We start from the raw sequence: 23,149 nt of genomic DNA on the forward strand, positions 1-23,149 counted from the left end.
AGTTGTTTCTCCAACAAAACTACATGACTGTGCCTTATTTTTATTTTTTTTTGTGCAAAATACCTGCTCCACAGAAAGTCAAGTGATTGCTTGTTGAATAGTCATAGAACTGAAGCATTGTGGCTTTTGGCTGTGTTTTGCGGCTGCGTTATAGCTACTCCATTCATACTTACCGTATGCTTACATCTTTTAAATCCATTCTGAATTTGGCTTAAAAAAACTACCAGTACATCAAATTTTGAAGCACTGTTTTTTCCAATGACAAATATAGCCATTCACTGGGTAATTATTCAACTCAATAGGTACATTATCGTTACATTATAGTACCTATACAGGGTCATTCATCATTGCTTTTATGCCTCTTTTCTAGAGTAAAAATGGTTCTAAGAATGCATTCATACATCCATATAAAGTGGAGGAAGAACAGACCGTAATGCATCGACTGGCCTGATAAAAGTGTGACGGCTTGATAAAAATATATTAAGCAGTCACGCTCAGGTCAGGAGACCCGTCGGCCTGTCCGTGCATTGTGGTCTGAACTCGGTTCGATTAATATGGACCTCTAAATGCACCTTGAGGCCACGTTCACCATTTGGTCAGTATTTTACCTCAGTATTTGTAAACCAAAACCAGGAGTGGGACAATCAGAGGAAAAGAATAATAGAAACATATGCACCACTTCTGTATTTATCACCAACTCCTGGTTTGGGCTTACAAATACTGAGGTAAAATACTGAACGCGTGAATGTAGCCTTAGAAATATTGATGTAAAATACTGAACAAATACTGAACATGTGAATGTAGCCTTAGGCTGGGGTCACACTCAGCGTAGGGAAATACGGTCCGTATTTTACATATGTAATATGCATAAATATTCCCAAAATAGTGATCCGTATGTCATCCGTAGGTAGGGTGTGGCAGCATATTTTACGCATGTTTACCTCCGTATGTAATCCGTATGCCATCCGTAATGCGTTTTTTTTTGCAAACTCACAAATTGGACATGTTAACGGTTTTGAGGCCTGAAAATAATTTAAGTCATCAGCCTAATCCTATTTAAGGCCTTAACAACAGATGAAACCCTCCCATATGGCCATTTTGTTGCTGTGCTTGGGTAGGTGTTGTGGTGTTACTTGTGCAACATGTCTGACCTCCTGCAATTCACACCAACTCAGCGGGTGTTATTTAATTGGGTCTTGGCCAGCCATACCCTGTGATAGTTGATCTGCGAAGGAGGAGAAGAAGAACGTGGGTGCATCCACTTTTGCAGCAACGTTCCACTAAAGGGCATTTTCACGGGCTCTATTCAGCTCTGCGGACACATCCGGGAAAATTCTACAACTACTGTCGGATGACAATATCCACCTTTGATATGTTGTTGGAGATCGTACGTCCAGGAATCACGTATCAGGATACCAGGATGCGGAAATGCATATCCACAGAGTAGCGTCTTCTCCTTACCTTACGGTATGTAATCACCATCCTCACATACTGTATGTTGATGATATTTTTTTTGTAATGTTAACAACCTAGCATATTCTTTTAATTAGATTACTAAATGTTTTATCAATCCTATACAAATATGTAGTAAATGTTAAATGTTGTTATCCAGTGTAAATTTATGAAGGTACACTGTTCTCCTGCCTTTTTTTTACTCATATTACTTTGTTTTACTATGGTTTTGTCTAAGCATTGTAACGTATATATTTTTTGTTTTGTTTTGTGCTTTCAGATTCCTGTCAACTGGCTTATCTTATGCAGGATTACATCTAGAATTTCTCATAGGGCGGTCAACAATTTCAGGCATTGTACGTAACACATGTGTTGAAATCTGGGACAGACTGCATGAACTTGTGATGCCGGAGCCTAAAATGGAGGATTGGCTCAAAGTAGCCCGTGCTTTTTCACAATCTTGTCAATTTCCATACTGTATTGGAGCCCTGGATGGGAAACATATCAGGGTGCGTAAGCCACCGAACTCGGGCACCCAATTCTATAATTATAAGCAGTTTTTCTCTGTAGTTCTGTAGTTGACAGTAACTACAGGTTTATAATTGTAGACATTGGGGCCTATGGGTGAACTGGAGACTCTAGAGTCTTCAATGTGTCCATTATAGGTCAGCAACTATGTGAAAACCTGTTGGACCTCCCACCACCACAACAACTCCCAGGCTCCAATGCTGAACCAGTGCCATATGTACTTGTGGCAGATGAGGCCTTCCAATTGACCAGGCATGTCATGAGGCCTTATCCCCGACGCAACCTAGATCACCGGCGGCGTGTATTTAATGTCATACTTTCACGAGCAAGGCGACTGGTGGAGTGCGCCTTTGGCATTATGGCAGCAAAATGGCGTGTTCTCCAGTGTGCCATTCAGCTGAGTGAGGCAAATGTTAATGAAGTAATAAAAGCTTGTGTTGTTGTACACAACTTCACAAGAATTCATGAGTGCTCCTCAACTGACAGTGGTGAAGGCATGTTGCCTAATGTGGGTAGGCCTACAACACAAGTCCTTCCTGCGCGGTGTCCCCTTTCTGGCCTAAAAGTTAGGGATATATTGACAAATTATTTTGTGTCAACTCATGGAGCAATTCCCTGGCAAGATAATGCTGTTTCTATGTCGTAATGTTTAAATATGTATCTATATATGTTTTGCAAAGTTAAAAACTTTAAAAAAAAACATTACTTAACTATATGTGTTTCTTTAACTAATGTAGCAGATGTTCAACAACTGAGTAATTGAGTCTGATGTTTGAATGATTGGTCAAACAAACTGTAAATGATTTTGGACTCTATTTTTTATTTGGAGCCCAAGCCACTTTTTGTATTTGAACACCATATTATTAGCATATGGTTTTTTTAATTATTAAAAAATATATCTATAATATAATGCTGGGAGCGTCACTCTGTCCGAAGCCTTTATAGACTGCGCAAGCGCCGGCGCAGTCTGGACCCCACAGAGTGACGCAGCCCAGGAGATCGCGGTATGCGTAAGCACTGAACGCACACCGCGATCTCCAACGGAGAAGCAGGGACATGGCAGGAGGGTGAGTATAAGCTATATTCACCTGTCCCGTTCCAGCACTGCGCGTCGCTCCATCTTTCGGGTCCTCTGCCTGTGACGTTGCAGCAGCATACGGAGCATATACTATGGAGCATCTTATGGGGGCCATCAGCCATAATGGAGCAGCATATGAGGCATATACTATGGAGCATCTTATGGGGGCCATCAACCATAATGGAGCAGCATACGGGGCATATACTATGGAGCATCTTATGGGGGCCATCAACCATAGTGGAGCAGCGTATGGGGCATATGGATGGGAGCAGCAAATTACAGAACGGTGGCGCAGGATGGGAGCAGCACATGACAGAACAGGGGTGCAGGATGGGAACAGCACATGACAGAATAGGGAAGCACATGACAGAACGGGGGAGCAGGATGGAAGCAGCACATGACAGGATGGAGGCGCAGGATGGGTGCAGCACATGTCAGAATGGAGGCGCAGGATGGGTGCAGCACATGTCAGAATGGGGGCGCAGGATGGAGCAGCTCATGACAGGATGGGGACACAGGATGGAGCAGCACATGACAGGATGGGGACGCAGGATGGGACAGCACGTGACAGGATGGGGAAGCAGGATGGAGCAGCACATACCAGGATGGAGACCATATACCAATATAAATGCTCGCCACCCAGGCGTAGAACATGTTCAAATAGCTAGTATATATATAACCAAGTGCTATCACAGCAGATTAAAACATAAAATTGTAAGAAAATGAAATGTAAAAAATTAGCAAAATTTAAACAAAAAAACATTACAGATTTCTGTACGTTGGTGGAGGAGATGGTGGAAGCTCAGGGTTCTGGTCAGGTGGCCTTTGTTGGGCCAATTGTACATCATCCTGTGTGTTGGATGTTTGACCATGCTCAAAATGATGCCCTTGATCATATTGGCCAGTTGGGTATTGGCTACAATAATACGTGTTTTGAGTCTGGCCCTCATGAGGTTGAAAAAAAGGCCTTGGCTCATAACCCCACCCAATATGGCCATGTCGTCCAAAACCAGGTTGGGACCAGCCTCCAGCCCTGGGTCTGGACAAGTGGCCATATTGGGAAAGTTGCTGGAATGTTGGATTATTGTAATGTGATGGCCTTGGTTGGTTTTGGGTGGGAAGGGGTAGAGGCGTAGGCACACATGGAGGGGGTGCTTCAAATACTTGTTGATCATGCACCTGGTGAGATGATGGAATGCGCAGGTTACGTGATGAGAGCTGCCACCTCTCAATGATCTCAAACAATTCATATGGATCATTTGGGGGGGTGCATGAATCAATAAGTATTTGAATACACCCTCTCACACGTAGCCTTGCCTCACGGGGTATGGGACAAAGGTATCGGGTCAGGCTCCTCGCAAAGGCCTCCTCACCATCATCCTGTGCAGCCCTGGCCAAATAATTTAGGACCCCAGTGTCCACATTCCTGCAACTTTCTTGCAGCTCTCTCCTCCTGCGGCCATGGCGGGAAATGACAGCAGGCTGTGGGGATGTCTACAGTAGGGCTGCTACTGTTTCCTGCTTCCTCCTGGCTTCCTGGATATGGTGCTGCTGTAGGTGGTGCTCCAATTTCTTGTCCAGTTGTTGCCGGATCTTGAGTTTCAACTGAAGATGTTGCAGGAGGGATGACACTGGAAGGATGTGAAGATGGGCCAGCCACCTCTTCCCCTTCCCCAACCGGATCTATGATGGCCTCAGAGTCCAAGCTGGTCTCCCTCTCAGTGAGATTCGACTGTGTTCTGTTAGTAAAATATGAGAATAAGTAATTTAATTTTTAACTTTGACCGTAAAAAAATATATGTGTAATGTGTTTTGATGTTTTTACTTATGGTCCCAGATCCAAACTGGGATCCAAAAAGGAGAGTCGGTCGTAATAAATATATTTGTGCTTTTTGGCAGGTGCTGCGGACCCACTCCTGGCCCTATGCTGTCTTTCTCTCCTATACTGGTCGCGTATGCTGCGCCATCATCTCATAACATCTTCCACTGCAATGAAACATCAAAAAATAATGGATAAGGTCATTGTGCACAGTGGTAACACAAGGCGAATTTTACAGATTTTAATGTGGCCTAGTAACCTGCATTTCTTAAAAAAGATCATCAATATAAATATTGTCAACACAAACAGCACAATATGATCTAATGCAAAATACCAAGAATTTCTGGCCATAAGGACAGGGTCCTCTTCCCTCTGTAGCTGTATGTCATTGTAAATTTTGATAATGTAAACGGCATTTATAACAGTCTGAACGTAACCCCTTTCTCATGTCCCGCACCATGTAATTAATGGTGCTAGATAAATAAATGATAATAATTTTAATGTAAAATACAATAGTCAGCAAATCATGTAGGTAATGCAGTTTCCAATATCAATGAATAGATAAACATGAGTGTATATAACATAAGAAATGGAGGGCACCACCTCACACATAACCTATATATAACCTGTCAAAACGAATGCCTACTTGTCATTGCTCTGAATAGGCTCTGAGCGTAATGCAATCTGTTGGTATTCATATGCGTGATACTCCTGTGATTTAGACTGCCTTTTTTGCACTTTTCTGCTTGGGCTATCTTACTCAAAATGCAGCAGTCATTATGGCAGCATGGTAGTCGGGCAGATATGTCCTCACTGTTTACATGGTAGGCGTTGTATGTGAGAGAGAGCGTATGCTTGTATGTGGTCCATATCCTCCACTTCTTTCATGCACCATGTTTGGTAGGCATTAGTTTTGACAGGCATTCCATATTGTTATCTCATTGTATATATATAAGCAATCTGGTACAAACTGATTTATTATTTTGATTATGGAGATGTCCTGTTGTCAATAATCGTGCCAATTGTTATTACTATACTTCAGTCTGTGGGATATGTTTTGCATTCCCGTTATCACGGGTAGTTTTTAATTGCTTTTAACTGTGTTATAAACATGAGTGTACTTACTCATTTGATTCTGGACCTCCCGTGGCCGCTTGTCATATTCTGGGAAAAGGATCCCATAAATGCTCCTCCAAGCAGCCTCTTTCCTAGCCCTGTTGGCATAATTGGCATCCCGTTGGTCCCAAATTTCGGGCCTTTCCTGGACCAGGACCAGGAGCATATCGACATTTATTATGCTTGCCATGCTGCTTGCAACTCCGTGGAGGCGAGCGCCAGACTTCCGGGATGTCTGTCTGGCTTTTTCAGCTAATTAGCATGTCTGAGCTTCCTGATTGAGGGCTTGGCACATTTCCTTGCACATGGAGATGTCTGGCGTATTTCTCGCAAGTCACACTGTTGGTCCGTGTGTAATCCGTATTTTTCTCGCCCCCATTGACTTTCATTGGCGGATTTTTTGCACAATACGCTGACAAACGCAGCATGCTGCGATTTTCTACGGCCGTACAATACCGTATAATATGGATGCGTAAAGTACGGCAGATAGGAGCTGCCCATAAAAAATCATTGGTCCGTGTGCAATGCGTATTTTTTGCACCTCTCATACGTCCATAAAACTCGCTAGTGTGACCCCGGCCTTACAAATACTGAAGTAAAATACTGACTAAATATTGAATGTGTGAATGTAGCCTTACAAATACTGAGGTAAAATACTGACCAAATACTGAACGTGTGAATGTAGCCTTACAAATACTGAGGTAAAATACTGACCAAATACTGAACATGTGAATGTGGCCATAGGGCTTACACTAACATAGAAATCGGATTAGTGCAATGCGAGAAAAAAGGTATTGTACTCAGACCAATGTTGTTCAATGAGGCAGTGCAGATCTGAATTTTTTTTCTCATTTGTATCCGGCATGAGAAAAAAACTCAGCATTCTGCGATTTCACTTGGAAATCTGATGCATGTGAGCAAAAAAATCGAACATATGGACCATCAGTATGGCATTAGTTTTTCACAGTGTGCAAGATCGACTGACTCGGCTGCTTAAAGAGGTAGTCACAGGAACACTTTCCGTTTACATTTTCAACTGGTTTATTAAAACTATACTGCATAAACCATTCCAAAATTAGAAACCCAGCCCTTCTGGCATAACGGAAAAGCAAAATGACATACAGTGCAGTCAGTGTCACTGCCCGCACAGGGGAACAAAGCAAGGTTCAGTTCTCTTTAACATGAGCACAGCTCTGGAGAATCTCATCTCCAGACACACTGAACACTGAATGAGTCCTAACACATTTACGTTCCGGACCACACCCTGGAGTGCAGATTAAGGCCGGCCTCACACTCAGCATATAAAAATACGGTCCGTAATTTACGGCCGTAATACGCAGAAAAGTCCCCAAAATAGTGGTCCGTATCTCCTCTGTAGGCAGGGTGTTTCAGCGTATTTTGCGCATGGCATCCTCCGTATGTAATCCGTATGGCATCCGTACTGCGCGATTTTCTCGCAGGCTTGCAAAATCCGACATACGGACATACAATGGATCCATGTTCTCAAAAAATCGTAAAAACATATATATATATACTGTCTATATATATATATATATATATATATATATATATATATATATATATATGTCAGTGAGACACACACATATATATATATATATATATATATATATATATACAGTGGGGCAAAAAAGTATTTAGTCAGTCAGCAATAGTGCAAGTTCCACCACTTAAAAAGGTGAGAGGCATCTGTAATTTACATCATAGGTAGACCTCAACTATGGGAGACAAACTGAGAAAAAAAAATCCAGAAAATCACATTGTCTGTTTTTTTAACATTTTATTTGCATATTATGGTGGAAAATAAGTATTTGGTCAGAAACAAACAATCAAGATTTCTGGCTCTCACAGACCTGTAACTTCTTCTTTAAGAGTCTCCTCTTTCCTCCACTCATTACCTGTAGTAATGGCACCTGTTTAAACTTGTTATCAGTATAAAAAGACACCTGTGCACACCCTCAAACAGTCTGACTCCAAACTCCACTATGGTGAAGACCAAAGAGCTGTCAAAGGACACCAGAAACAAAATTGTAGCCCTGCACCAGGCTGGGAAGACTGAATCTGCAATAGCCAACCAGCTTGGAGTGAAGAAATCAACAGTGGGAGCAATAATTAAAAAATGGAAGACATACATGACCACTGATAATCTCCCTCAATCTGGGGCTCCACGCAAAATCCCACCCCGTGGGGTCAGAATGATCACAAGAAAAGTGAGCAAAAATCCCAGAACCACGCGGGGGGACCTAGTGAATGAACTGCAGAGAGCTGGGACCAATGTAACAAGGCCTACCATAAGTAACACACTACGCCACCATGGACTCAGATCCTGCAGTGCCAGACGTGTCCCACTGCTTAAGCCAGTACATGTCTGGGCCCGTCTGAAGTTTGCTAGAGAGCATTTGGATGATCCAGAGGAGTTTTGGGAGAATGTCCTATGGTCTGATGAAACCAAACTGGAACTGTTTGGTAGAAACACAACTTGTTGTGTTTGGAGGAAAAAGAATACTGAGTTGCATCCATCAAACACCATACCTACTGTAAAGCATGGTGGTGGAAACATCATGCTTTGGGGCTGTTTCTCTGCAAAGGGGCCAGGACGACTGATCCGGGTACATGAAAGAATGAATGGGGCCATGTATCGTGAGATTTTGAGTGCAAACCTCCTTCCATCAGCAAGGGCATTGAAGATGAAACGTGGCTGGGTCTTTCAACATGACAATGATCCAAAGCACACCGCCAGGGCAACGAAGGAGTGGCTTCGTAAGAAGCATTTCAAGGTCCTGGAGTGGCCTAGCCAGTCTCCAGATCTCAACCCTATAGAAAACCTTTGGAGGGAGTTGAAAGTCCGTGTTGCCAAGTGAAAAGCCAAAAACATCACTGCTCTAGAGGAGATTTGCATGGAGGAATGGGCCAACATACCAACAACAGTGTGTGGCAACCTTGTGAAGACTTACAGAAAACGTTTGACCTCTGTCATTGCCAACAAAGGATATATTACAAAGTATTGAGATGAAATTTTGTTTCTGACCAAATACTTATTTTCCACCATAATATGCAAATAAATTGTTAAAAAAACAGACAATGTGATTTTCTGGATTTTTTTTCTGTTTGTCTCCCATAGTTGAGGTCTACCTATGATGTAAATTACAGATGCCTCTCATCTTTTTAAGTGGTGGAACTTGCACTATTGCTGACTGACTAAATACTTTTTTGCCCCACTGTATATATATCATACAGCGCTAGATAGGAAAAGCCGGCAATTGAATTTAAGCTATCTCCTTCTCAAACCCGACATGATATGCGACATGGTTTACATACAGTAAACCATCTCATATTCCTTTTTTTTTTTTTGCATATTCCACACTACTAATGTTAGTAGTGTGTATGTGCAAAATTTGGGCGCTCTAGCTATTAAATTTAAGGGTTAAATCACGGAAAAAATTGGCGTGGGCTCCCGCGCAATTTTCTCCGCCAGAGTGGTAAAGCCAGTGACTGAGGGCAGATATTAATAGCCTGGAGAGGGTCCATGGTTATTGGCCCCCCCTCGCTAAAAACATCTGCCCCCAGCCACCCCAGAAAAGGCACATCTGGAAGATGCGCCCATTCTAGCACTTGGCCACTCTCTTCCCATTCCCATGTAGCGGTGGGATATGGGGTAATGAAGGGTTAATGTCACCTTGCTATTGTAAGGTGACATTAAGCCAGATTAATAATGGAGAGGCGTCAATTACGACACCTATCCTTTATTAATCCAATATTATGAAATGGTTAAAAAAACACACATTCTTACAAAGTCTTTTAATGAAATAAAAACACAGGTTATTTTAGTATTTTATTATACTGGTAATCCACCTGAAGACCCTTGTCACCTGGAACAAATGTAAAAAAAACAAACAACCATATTCCATACCTTCCGATGATCAGTCCCGTCTCATAAATCCATCTGAAGGGGTTAAGTAATTTTACAAGCAGAAGCTCTGCTAATGCAGCTGTGCTCCTGCCTGTAAACCCCCGGGGAATGAATGGAATGTAGGTCAATGACCTGTATTTACCTTCAGTCGCGGTGATGCGCCCTCTGCTGGATGTCCTCATATGAACTCGAGCCTGGGAACTTTTCAGAATATTTTCCCACGCCTAAGTGCCTAGGGTAGCATAAACTCTAAATACGGCCCTGGCATTTATACTAGACAGTCATTTACACTGGACTGTGGGCTGACCGCATCATTTACACTGGAACATTGATTGACGGCAACATTTAGACTAGAGAGATGGCAGAATTTACACTACACTGTGGCCTGACTGCAGCTTTTACATTCAACTGTGGACTGACTGAAATGTTCACATTAGACTATGGACTGATGGCAACATTTACACTGACCTGTGGTCTGACTGCAGCATGTATATTTGATTGTGGACTGACTGCACCATTTACATTAGACCGTGGAGTGACAACAGCATTTATACTACACTACGGTCTGCCTTCAGAGTTCACACCAGACTGATAAGCTGTCATCTGCTTGAGGTGCACAATGTGCTTGAACTGTGACCAACAGATATAAGATGTAAACTAATAGGTGGGCCCCTCTGCTTTGGAAGGTGGATACACTGACAGGATGCAAGTTGTTCCCTTGAATTGGCTAATGAACTTGTAAACTGACGGAAGGAGGACAATGTGTGTTTGGGTCATTTATTGGAAGCGCAGCACAATCTAGGATATTTTAGAGAGGGAAGTCAATTAGTAGTTTCAGGGCCCTCCGGTGAGTTGACCAACTCCCCGATGGGCCAGTTCACACCCACAAAGTTACAATAGATGAACACAATCATAATAAATGCACAATAATAATTGTAATGACATAAATACTTACCAACACTGCCAAGCTCATCTGATATCACAATTCTATCATTGCTGCAGAGAGTACTTTCCTCAATCACAAAGTTATTAAAATGTAAATGAATGACTTCATCAGCTGGGGCAACAATATTCCAAACACAGTCTGCATCATTGCTATATGTGGAAGGATATCGCATAGAAGTAAATATCCCATTCCTCTCAGTGAGCTCCTTGGCACTGCCACAACCAGATGCTGGAGATTAAATTAAATAACTACATTGATTAACAGGTTTACTTTACTTTTATACTTTAAATTTAATTTAATTTATTTAGAGAAAATTATCGAAACACCATTATTGCATTTTTGGCACCACATTTACCTATGCAATAAAAGTGATTAAAATATTGAATGTGCCTCAAAATCATATGAATAAAACCATCAGCTCACTTGCATAAAATAAGCTCTCTCTCTCTGCTTCCATCAATGGAAAAATAAAAAGTTTACAAGCCTCAGAAAATGATGACAGTAACAAAATTTTAGACTTTACAAACTTCTCCATTTTCAAATAAAAAAAAAGTATGGAAGTTTGATATTTCTTCAATTATTACGACCTAGAGAATAGAGAATATTTTTTTCAGGTAATTTTCACCGCACAATAAACGCTGTAAAAACAAGACCCCAAAAACTTTGGAAGAATTGCATTTTTTCACCATTTTTCATTCCCTGGGAATTTTTTCCCCCGTTTTCAGTACATTATATGGTAAAATGAATGATGTTATTTAAAAGTCACTCTACAAAAAACCCTCATATATCTATGTTGTCTGAAAAGTAAAAAAAAGCTATGCCTCTTGGAACAAGAGGAGGAAAAAACGAAAGTGCAAAAGATGAAATATTACCCTGGCATTAAAGGGGTTGTCAGGCTTTAGGTTATTCACATTACGCTGTGAGGATTCTCTGGTGATGGTGTTGTGAACAAGTGGTCATGTGATCGCAAGCATGTGATTTGCATACTTCCGGCCACATTCCAACTAGACTTTGTCCAGCCTCGCTCATTACACTTGCATTGAGTGAGGCTGCGCACATCTAGTCGGCACGTGACCGCATGTATGCAAATCACATTATTACAGCCACGTGTCAGCTGCTTCCATCATCAGAGAATCCTCCTGAGCGCACTGTGAGGATTCACAAGTCTGCAATCACATAGAGTGCAGACTTGCAGCCTAAGGCCAGACAACCCCTTTAAGGAGTTAAACCAAGTTCTATTATCAGAAAGTAATTTTTTGCCATTTCCTTTTTTAAAATTGTGTTTTATGTAGCGCCTCCATATAAAGTCAGTAAAAAAATAGTATGCATGTGCTAAGATCAAATGGCCAGAAACAATGAAATTAATTTTGTCATATTATTATCACCTGAAGTGGGGAATTACTGACATAAAGAAAAGTATATTGTGCTGCGTATCCAAGATAAGTGGCTTTCACAGATTAGCAAAACATGGAGAAGGAATAGCAGGGATGCCATGGGATGTTAAAAATTGGGATCTGCAACTAAAAATGGAGGTACAGTTTGGGTCCACAATATTCTATGCCCTTTTTCATATTTTACTGTACAATTGTATATTTTATATTGTACTTGACTGCTTACCCTGCTTAGGTTAATGTATGTTTTATTGCATCCTTTATTTGCCTCTTACATTTGCCTGTACATTTGCTATTATGTAATTTAAAAAAAAACAGCATCAGGTTTATTGGCATTTTGGTATTAACCTTTTAAGCCCAAAAAAACGATGATCCTTCTGCAATGATTCCCTGGAGGCTTGCTATAAAATTATTGAATAAAAAATCTACTGTATGCCATGTAGATTTGTCAAAGAAGCTGAAAAACTGACTAAAATGGACTCTCGTATTAATATAGACAAAGGCCCCGATTCATTGTTTGTGTTTTGCAGACTTTTTTGTTTTGCAGTATATTCCACGGTTTTTTCGTAACCCATTCTTCAAAAAGTTGCTTGTGTTTTGCACAAAATCTCAAAGATGCTCTTTTCATTGTCTTTCATTTTTTTGTGCCTTTCTAGAGCAAAGAGAAGCACAATCTTTTAAAATGCGCTCACATGAAAGTAAAATTAGTCAGATTTTATAATCTAGTGTTGCATTGGAGTACAATTGCGAAAATAATGCTGTAACATTTCGAAAATTCGCAAACGATGTCTAACACATCCGAATAAGGAAGAGCACATCCACATTGTGAAACAAAAAAAACAGATGCAACCAAGAAAAATTGACTTTAAAAGGCGCCAATTAAATTATGAATATCAAAAAAAAGTAATTAATAGGCCTTTTTCAGATATCTGTTTTTCACATCCTTGTTTTGTCAAATTTTTTTCATGGATAGAACAAGCACTCATTATAATCTACGTGGCTGTTCACATTTCTGTGTACTTGTGTGGATCGAGTGAATGCAGACATGTCCATTTTTGATCCAATTCACTGATCAAACTCGACAATGCAGGTCTAATGGGTTCTTGAAAAATGAATGTGCTGTTCGTGATTAATATTGCAATGAGTATTTTTCCCTATGAGAAAATCACTGATGAAACAGTAAAAACTGGAACACTGACTAAACACTGATGAAGCCGCAATTTGCATACTAGAAAACTAAGAGATGTCTGAATGGGGCCATAGAAACTTTTTTACTCCAAAATAAGGCTCAAATACTATCACTAGTGATGAGCGAATATACTCGTTACTCGAGCACGCTCGGGGGTCCTCCGAGTATTTTTTAGTTCTCGGAGATTTAGTTTTTATTGCCACAGCTGGATGATTTACATCTGTTAGCCAGCATAAGTACATGTGGGGGTTGTCTGGTTGCTAGGGAATCCCCACATGTACTTATGCTGGCTAACAGATGCAAATCATCCAGCATGCTCGAGAAATCTCGAATAACGAGTATATTCGCTCATCACTAACTATCACGAATTGGGACAAAAGTATTTAGCACTTACATAATGGAGAATAAGACTTTATTCACATTTACATCATGTATCCATAATAGAACTTTAACAACTATGCTTCGTTATAAAAAAAAATAAACAGCAGCTAATCCCGATGGGCGATATTTATTTTATTGGGTTCAATCATGATTCTGGCAGTAAGACAGTGAGTGGAGTGTCTGAGTGCTAGCGTAAATTGGGCAGTATTGATGTTTGGACATACAGGTGCTTCTCACAAAATTAGAATATCATCAAAACCCTGTAATATACGTATTGTATTAGGTTTGTCATTTTTTTGGAAGGTGAAGTGGTTTTCCTTTCTCCAGATGTCATGGAAAGCAGGAAATCCCAGGAGCTAGCTCTCCAATGAAGCCCCAGCAGGTGAGGGCAAACAGTGCTACGTTCTCTCTAGAGAAAATCTTATGTTACAAACTATGTAAGAGCAGTAAACCTAAAAATATGTTTATGAAGCATGTTTGCTGGTTGAACAATTATAAGGACTAGAAAAAAAAACCCTATTTACCTAAGGATGTGAAATAAAGGCATTTTCTTCTAATTTAATCTGTCAGGCTAGTGCTATTTATATCATACGTGCAAAATGGGGAAGAAGACTTCTCCCATAGGGTTCACTCAGCAAAGACCCAAAGCATTGTTTCATTTGTAAATTTAACATTTTGTGGTTAGAACTCCCAAATGAGATATTGGCTTTTTACTAAACACAATATCAAACCTTTGCCAAGAAAACAAGATTTATGTGAAATTCAAAAGGTAAAAGAAATGCAGATGAATGGAGCATTAAAAAGATGAGGAAACATCTAAATACTATGCTAAAGTTAGAAAGGATAAAACTAGACTGACTACACCAAATATATCCCAATGGCACATGTATATGATCAGTGTCGGACTGGGGTACCAAGGGCCCACTAGTAACATTGACTTTGGGGGGGGGGGGCACTTTTCACTTGCATACAAATATTATACTACCCTTGTCCACAAATTTACCTATATGTCAGTATGATAATAAACTGGATAGTTTGGTTAATGAAAGATCAGATGCTGTTTTTTTCTGTACAAAGTGAATCAAGTGAATTATGCCAAGTATTGCTCATGCAGTGAGGCTGGAAGCCCAGCTCTGCCCAGAGGTCCACCGGGGGATTCCCCTGTTACCCTATGGGCCAGTCCGAGCCTGTATATGATGCATTTGCTGCACTCCTTCTCCATATACATTGCATTTTTTGCTCATTTAGACCCTTTTTACTCCAGATTGTTGCACTATATTTTTGGATATCATCTTTTAGGCCTTATTCAGATGTCCATGTTTATTTTCTAGTTATTTGGTCGGGGTGTCAGTTTGTACCATCAGTGTTTTTCACCTATGGATATAAATTACAAATGTTCTATTATCCATTGCAGTGATAATCACGGACGGAGGTCTTATTTTAGAGAAATCCACATTTTTCTTAGTATGTTAATGAGCTGTTAAGATCTATGGGCTGAACACTGATCTGCATCAGAATTTGTTTCCAGAATTATTTTAAATGAAAGGGAACATTACCAGTTTGGAAAAACGAAGGCCAAGGGGTGATCTTATTTTAATGTATAAATATATGAGGGGACAGTACAGAGACCTTTCAAATGACCTTTTTACTCGTAGACCTGAAACCGGGACAAGGGGGCATCCTCTACGTCTGGAGGAAAGACGGTTTAAGCATAATAACAGATGCGGATTCTTTACTGTAAGAGCAGTGAGACTATGGAACTCTCTGCCGTATGATGTTGTAATGAGTGATTCATTACTAATATTTAAGAGGGGATTGGATACCTTTCTTGAAAAGTATAATGTTACAGGATATATACACTAGATTCCTTAATAGGGAGTTGATCCTGGGAACTAGTCTGATTGTCGTATGTTGAGTCGGGAGGGAAATTTTTTCCCCAGTGTGGAGCTTACTTTTTGCCACATGGTTTTTTTTTGCCTTCCTCTGGATCAACATGTTAGGGCATGTTAGGTTAGGTTAGGCTATGGGTTGAACTAGATGGACTTAAAAGTCTTCCTTCAACCTTAATAACTATGTTACTATGTTACAAACACGTTAGCTGCTGCAGCTCTCACAGCTCTGCTGTATTGCAATGCTTACTGCCTGTGAGATGGAAGCTGAATCACACACATCTCTGTAGTGACATGAGGTGAGCTGACTGTCAGTCATTATATGTCTCACACTGGTAACGCCCGCTTTCATGTAAAATGCCTATATAGATAGGATAGGACGGTTGATCCTACTAAGAGATGACCTTTAAAGGTTACATGAATGTTTTGGCCATCACATACAATAATAATAATAATAATAATCTTTATTTTTATATAGCGCTAACATATTCAGCAGCGCTTTACAGTTTGCACACATTATCATCACTGTCCCTGATTGGGCTCACAATCTAGAAATATCATATAGTTAAGATTTTTAAGTTTGAATCATATGAAAATTGATGTAAATGTATACCTACAGTAAGTATCGTAAATATCCTTTTTGATAACATTATCTATCCAATCAAGGTGAGCAGAAGCACGTGTAAAAACACTGGGTTTTTTATCCATGATGCAGCCAATAGGTCCAAAACTGGTTATTCCATGAACTTCCCAAGTTGAGCTATCAGTGGTAGAGGGACAAACCAGCGGTCCTCCTGAATCTCCCTGGAGCATTGAAAAGAGAAGAGAACTGTTTAATATTCTACTAATTTTTTATTTAGAAATTAACAAGGCAGAATTTTAAAGCACTTATTACAATTTTTAAAATTTGTTTAGAGGGTATAACATGGTATGACATTTTTTTTTCAGAATTTTCACTTAAATGATGCATACATTTTAGTGTCTTACCAATTTTTTTCCGAATTTCTTCTTCAATGAATCTATACTTCGGATCTTAAAGACTTATTATTGAAAGCGGCAAAGACCCCATTAGAATTCTATGGGTCTTGTATATTAATTGTTTTGGGACCCTTTCAAATCCATCGACTTACAACTACTATGAAATAAATAAAATTGTGAGCTCCCATTGGAAAAGGAGTGATTTAAATGAAAGCAGGAGTAGACAGCGAAGGACCCATGTTCAAGATGCGTGTCTGTAATTTTAAAGGAACTAAATGACGTCTTGTATTTTTGTGAGTTGAGCTGTTGTTTTCTCCAAATTTTGCCATAAACTAATGTAAGATTTGCATTTAAAATATTTTTTATTGTGGAATAAGTTGGGAAAAAAAGTATTCCACCATTTTTTACACTATTTACCAGTAACCATAAATTATGTGTTTAATGGATTGTATAGCCTGTTATAATAACAGGGATACTTAGTATGTCTGTGTGTCTGTGTTATTTACTTGTTTTTTTGCCATTTATTTAACAAATGTGTATTAAAAATGTGATTATTAATTGTGCTTGTGCAATTCTATTTTATTAGCATTATGAAAAAAATCTGGATTTTACTTTACAGCTTTGTTTTATACATAATGTACAGGAAAGTAGAGATGTACTGGTTTATACAGATATACAGTATCTCTATGCACCAGTACAATATTCATGCAAAAAAATAAAAGTTTAACAGTTAGATCTTTAGGTAGAGAAAATACTCCTTTATATTAGGGTGCGTGTCCACGGTCCGGATTGACGGCGCTTTGGAAGAAAACTGGCTCCATCCATAGCACTGCCCCCTTCTATAGGCGCTGTGATTCTGGATGTGTTCATTGCACACATCCGGAATCTCCGCACCCCATACATAGGACCCTGTTATTTACCTTGCGGTAACGGAGCATCGCCGCAAGGTAAACAGACATGCTGCATTCTAAAAAGATGTGCCGCATGTCTGTAAACGCAGGGCTGCCGGATGCATGTTCGCCCGCATAGTGGAGACGGGATTTCATAAAATCCACTCCACTATGCTGTAACATCTGGACGCTGCGGGTTGAACGCTGCGGTTGTATGCAGCGTTCAATCCGTAGCTAATCCGGATGTAATGCGGCCCCTGAACACATACCCTCACAGTGCAACTTGTCACTCACTGTTAAGGAAGCATGCCCATTAACATATATTTTTTTAAGTTAATGTAAGTGTTTTTTTAATGTTTGTCTGGATGAGACATGAGTGTTGCCAACTTAAAAAAAAGAAAATAATTGATTAAAACATATAGGGACATCTACTGAACAGAGTCAGATGATAGGAGCAGGGCACCTACTTTAGTGTACTGGGTCCTTAGGGGAGAAAGGAGACACAATGCAGGGAGAACTGTAATTGTTTATTGACAGAATAATTTAAATCAACTTTCGGCACAGAACAGCTGTCCCAAGACTCTCCACCATTGGATGTGTTAAAAAAATATTCCTGCGCCGAGATAATCTTATAAATGTGCCCCTGCTGTGTACTGTGTAATAGCTGTGTCTGACTGTACAGGGACATGCATGTAGAAAAGCCGCGGAGACACCATCACGTGTTTCTCAACGCAAGCAATAAATAGCCAGGTCTTTCACCGGGAAGGAACAACCACGGGAAGGGCAGCATCCAAAAGGAAAACCACCTATGCCAAAACATGGTATCCATCCACAGACAGCTGTTTTGGAGTATTTGCCATTCATCAGTGTGGAGTAGGAAACTGATGAGGGGCAAATACCCCAAAACAGCTGTCTGTGGATGGATACCATGTTTTGGCATAGGTGGCTTTCCTTCATAGGATGCTGCCCTTCCCATGGTTGTTCCTTCCCGGTGAAAGACCTGGCTATTTATTGCTTGCGTTGAGAAACACGTGATGGTGTCTCCGCGGCTTTTCTACATGCATTTGCATATTTCCCATAAGGGATGGGGGCAGTGTTCTGGATCACTGCGTTGAGAAACACGTGATGGTGTCTCCGCGGTGTTGGATGTTTTGATCTCCCCGAGGTCATTTATCCTTATGTTTATATGTACAGGGACATGGTCTGATCATACCACCGCTCCTGGGCAGGAGAGGACAAACAAGAGTATAAAAACAGAACAGCAGGTGATCACAGCGAATTCCTTTTTGGGAGGTAAAACATTTTCCCGCCTGTTTTTAGTCATGTTTTACCTTAAAGGAAGAATCCTTTTGAATCCCCTTCTGTAATGTCAGTATACTCTTTTTCTTCCTCCCCTGCCCAGAAGCTGTGGTATGATCAGACCATGTCCGGGTATGGTCAGACACAGCCATTACACAGTACACAACAGGGGCACATTTATAAGATTATCTCGGCGCATGAACATTTTTATTAAACATATCCAATTGTGGAATTTATTATTATTCCAAGATCTAGCGAATAAAATGAACGTTAATGGCCCATCTAGACAGCAGAGTTCAGGTGCAACTGCAACTTCTGCACTCGTTATAGTTATACACGTCCCTGGTCATAAGGGCATGCAATGAAAATATTCCTACTGTTACAGCAAATGGTGTTCATGGTAATTGCAGAACATGTATTTCCATTTGTAATAAATAGCTAATTCAGCTTTCCTAGTAGTAATAGCAGTGATACCGGTAACAGGTGGCCAAACAAGTACATAAACCCAGCTACACAGATAATACAAGACATATACTAACCTGACACACTGACTTTAGCTCATCTGGATAAACATAACCAGCACAGATCATTGACTCCTTTATTTGGAACCACCAATATAGTGGTGTTTTGCAGACTTCATATGGAATTACAGGGAGAGCCACCTGGTTTAATCCTTCAGCCGCTTTTGGGGCAGTTGAGTTTCCTGCATGTATTGATATTACAGAATTCATGTATATTTTTATCTACATTTTATTTATTCAATCTTCTTAATAACATATTGAATTAATGAAATAAAATTGACGTGATTTTTTTTTTAATACTGTGTTAATAATACCTGTCTCATCCCCCCATCCAGTTGCATGACAGCGATAGCTTTCCGGTAAAACCTGATTGTCCGGTGGCAGACAAGCAAAATCGATGACGTCATTGGCTACTACTTCTCCATCTAGCTTTACTAAAGCAATGTCAAACTCTAATGCTGGTATTTCTGGATAGACGAACCCTTCATGACGGTAGATTCCAAGAATTTTGTAGCACACTTCTGTAGGTTCAACCAAGGTTAAGTTGTGTTTCCCAACACACATTTGCCATCGATGCAATTCATCTGCGTAACTTGAAATATACAATTAATACATTAAATAGATTTAAACTAAGTGACAATGAAGATTTCTAATGTAATCAAAATGTAAAATAGCTCTATTAAAAAATGTAACTAATTATGCAAAGTATTACACATCAACAGACCAACTCCATAAAGGGAACCTGTTATGTTGGAAATTTTATCTGATCTGCAGGCAGGATGTTGTATTGGAGGAGCTGATCAGATTGATATACATTTTTATGGGAAAACGTTCAGTAAAACCCACATTTTATTGGCTGAAATCTCTTGTGTTTGTTAAGAAAATTAAGTGGGACTCCACACCATTTTTTTCTTTTATCCTTTCTCTATATCTATTCCATTCTGAATGTTCACACTGTGAATTTACTGTACTCAACCACTAACCATGAGTGGAGAAAAAGTTTTGGTATTATCATTCATATTCTCTGAAAAAAGGCCATGAAAGCAAAAGTTCTGTCGGGGTAAGTAAACTTTTGAGCACAACTGTAAAGTGCAAGTCACACTGAATTTCGGACTAGATGTTAAACGTCATGTCTGTAGTAGTCTGCTCTACCTTCGTTATGGACACAGTAAGGTATGCCAGAGAATACAATGGAGGTTCAGCAGCATATCAATCTACATCAGGTCCCTACTGTAGCTACCATTCAGACAAAACAGATCATAAGGATCAGCATGCTCATAGAGACAACGAGAGGTAGACAGCCTTTAAGACATACTCAGGAGTAGAGTTGAGCGACCTTGACCTTTTTAGAGTCGAGCCGGGTTTTGCGAAACCCGACTATGTCCAAAGTCGGGTCGAGTGAAATCGGCCGATTATGACGTAAAGTCGGGATCGACCGAAACACGAAACCCAATGCAAGTCAATGGGGCAGCATAGTCGGCAGTGAGTGGGGGCCAGGAAAACACCTAGAGTGCCCATTTTAATGTCAAAACCATCCATTCTTCTTAATGAAGCTTGTCAAGCGTAATTTACCTTATAATAATTGGAAGGCATTTGAAATTGGGGGTCATTTGGCTAAAGTTGTGGGGGGTAGGGCTGGTTCAAGTAATTAGTGGGCCCAGGAAATCTGGACCACGTCACGGCAGTGGAGCAGGGAGAGGTAAGTATTTCAACTTTGCAAGTGCTGTGAACCTGAGCAAGCAGGGGGGGCCCACTCGTTGGCATTGGCACTGGCACAGGGCCCCTCAAAGTACAGCGGTGTGTTTGCACGGCGGGGGCGCCTCCCACCGGCAGCAACACTTTTGCGTACTATGAGAGGCCCTGTGCCAGTGACGTCGCCAACTAGTATTCCTCCCCCCACCTGATGAAGGAACCTGCACTTTCATCTGCACCTTCCTCTTTGTCCCCGTGTAAGGTGGTATGGTATGCGGGAAGAGCAACCTGACTTTCAGCAGGGTCACAATGTTGTTGTGTAGCGTGCACGGGGAATGTTGCGTTATGGGTCAATGTACCAGCAGACTCATCTATCACTGGCTGGGCAATGGGCAGGATGAGGAGGAAACACAGATATAGACCCAAAGAATAAAGTTGGCTAAATGCAGTTCAAAATTGGTAACACAGGAATAACCAGGGGGCATTGCAGTGGAGGACAACTGGAATGAGAGGCTGACACAGAGAGTAGGGCCAAATCAGTAAGTAGTCGAAATGCAGTTCAAAATTGGCAACCGTAGTAAACAGGCGGCACAGCTTTGTTCAGTGGAGGAGAACAGCAAGGAGTGGCAGACACCGATAGTAGGCCCCAACCCAACTAGTAGGCCAAATGCAGTCTAACATTAACAACTACTTAACGAGAGGCTGAAAATGGTATTTCAGGACAGGAAACCAGGAGAACAGCAAGGAGTGGCAGACACCGATAGTAGGCCCCAAACCAACTAGTACGCCAAATGCAGTTGTTCCATTTAACCACAATTTAATGAGAGCCTGAAGATAGAAGCTCAGGAAAGGCAACCTGGGGAACACCTTGGAGTGTAACACACCATCTCTCTCCACCCCATACCCATTTTGTAGGCCTAATGCTGTGTACTTTTCTACAACTACTAAACGAGAGTCGGAAGACCGAAGCAATGGCAAGGAAACCTGGGGAACACCTTGGAGTGTAACACACCATCTCTCTCCACCCCATACCCAATTTGTAGGCCTAATGCAGCCTACTTTCCGACACCTACTAAACGAGAGCATGAAGATCGAAGCTCAGGAAAGGCAACCTGGGGAACACCTTGGAGTGTAACACACCATCTCTCTCCACCCCATACCCATTTTTTAGGCCTAATGCAGTGTACTTTTCTACAACTACTAAACGAGAGTCGGAAGACCGAAGCAATGGCAAGGAAACCTGGGGAACACCTTGGAGTGTAACACACCATCTCTCTCCACCCCATTCCCCATTTTTTAGGCCTAATGCAGCCTACTTTCCGACACCTACTAAACGAGAGCATGAAGATCGAAGCTCAGGAAAGGCAACCTGGGGAACACCTTGGAGTGTAACACACCATCTCTCTCCACCCCATACCCATTTTGTAGGCCTAATGCTGTGTACTTTTCTACAACTACTAAACGAGAGTCGGAAGACCAAAGCAATGGCAAGGAAACCTGGGGAACACCTTGGAGTGTAACACACCATCTCTCTCCACCCCATACCCAATTTGTAGGCCTAATGCAGCCTACTTTCCGACACCTACTAAACGAGAGCATGAAGATCGAAGCTCAGGAAAGGCAACCTGGTGAAAACCTTGGAGTGTAACACAACCTGTCTCTACACCCCATACACAATTAGTAGGCCTAATGCAGCGTAGTTTCCAACAGCTACTAAACGAGAGCCGGAAGATCGAAGCTCAGGAAAGGCAACCTGGGGAACACCTTGGAGTGTAACACAACCTCTCTCTACACCACGGAAGGGCTGATTCTTAGGAAGGAAGGCTGTTGTAAATAAGCATTGCGCGTCCGAGGGTGATTATATTCTTATTCGGTATCTACTCACCCTCGGACGCGCCATGCTTCTTGATTTGTAATTAATGTTTATTTGCAATGTGCTTTTGACTTACTCAATTATTTTTTTAATTATTGATTTTATTAAATTAATAGTTTAACATCTTATTGGAAATAATTTAAAGGAGACGCGACAGGACAACACTCGGTGGATGCCAT

At 40.9% G+C, this 23,149-nt stretch overlaps 1 protein-coding gene across 2 annotated transcripts in view; it reads right to left on the reverse strand.

Annotated features, from left to right (window-relative positions):
* Nucleotides 1-23,149, reverse strand: part of LOC138655113 (ovochymase-2-like) — a 174,045-nt gene that overhangs the window by 53,525 nt on the left and 97,371 nt on the right. For both annotated transcript variants that reach the window (XM_069743553.1, XM_069743555.1), the window contains exons 14-17: nt 19,720-19,997; nt 19,424-19,587; nt 16,335-16,521; nt 10,877-11,095 (exon numbers count right to left, since the gene is read on the reverse strand). In XM_069743553.1, coding sequence (XP_069599654.1) covers nt 10,877-11,095; nt 16,335-16,521; nt 19,424-19,587; nt 19,720-19,997 — 848 coding nt within the window. The remainder of the gene's footprint in view (nt 1-10,876; nt 11,096-16,334; nt 16,522-19,423; nt 19,588-19,719; nt 19,998-23,149) is intronic.

Source organism: Ranitomeya imitator, chromosome 1 (genome assembly GCF_032444005.1).
Source record: "Ranitomeya imitator isolate aRanImi1 chromosome 1, aRanImi1.pri, whole genome shotgun sequence".
Lineage (NCBI taxonomy): Eukaryota > Metazoa > Chordata > Amphibia > Anura > Dendrobatidae > Ranitomeya > Ranitomeya imitator.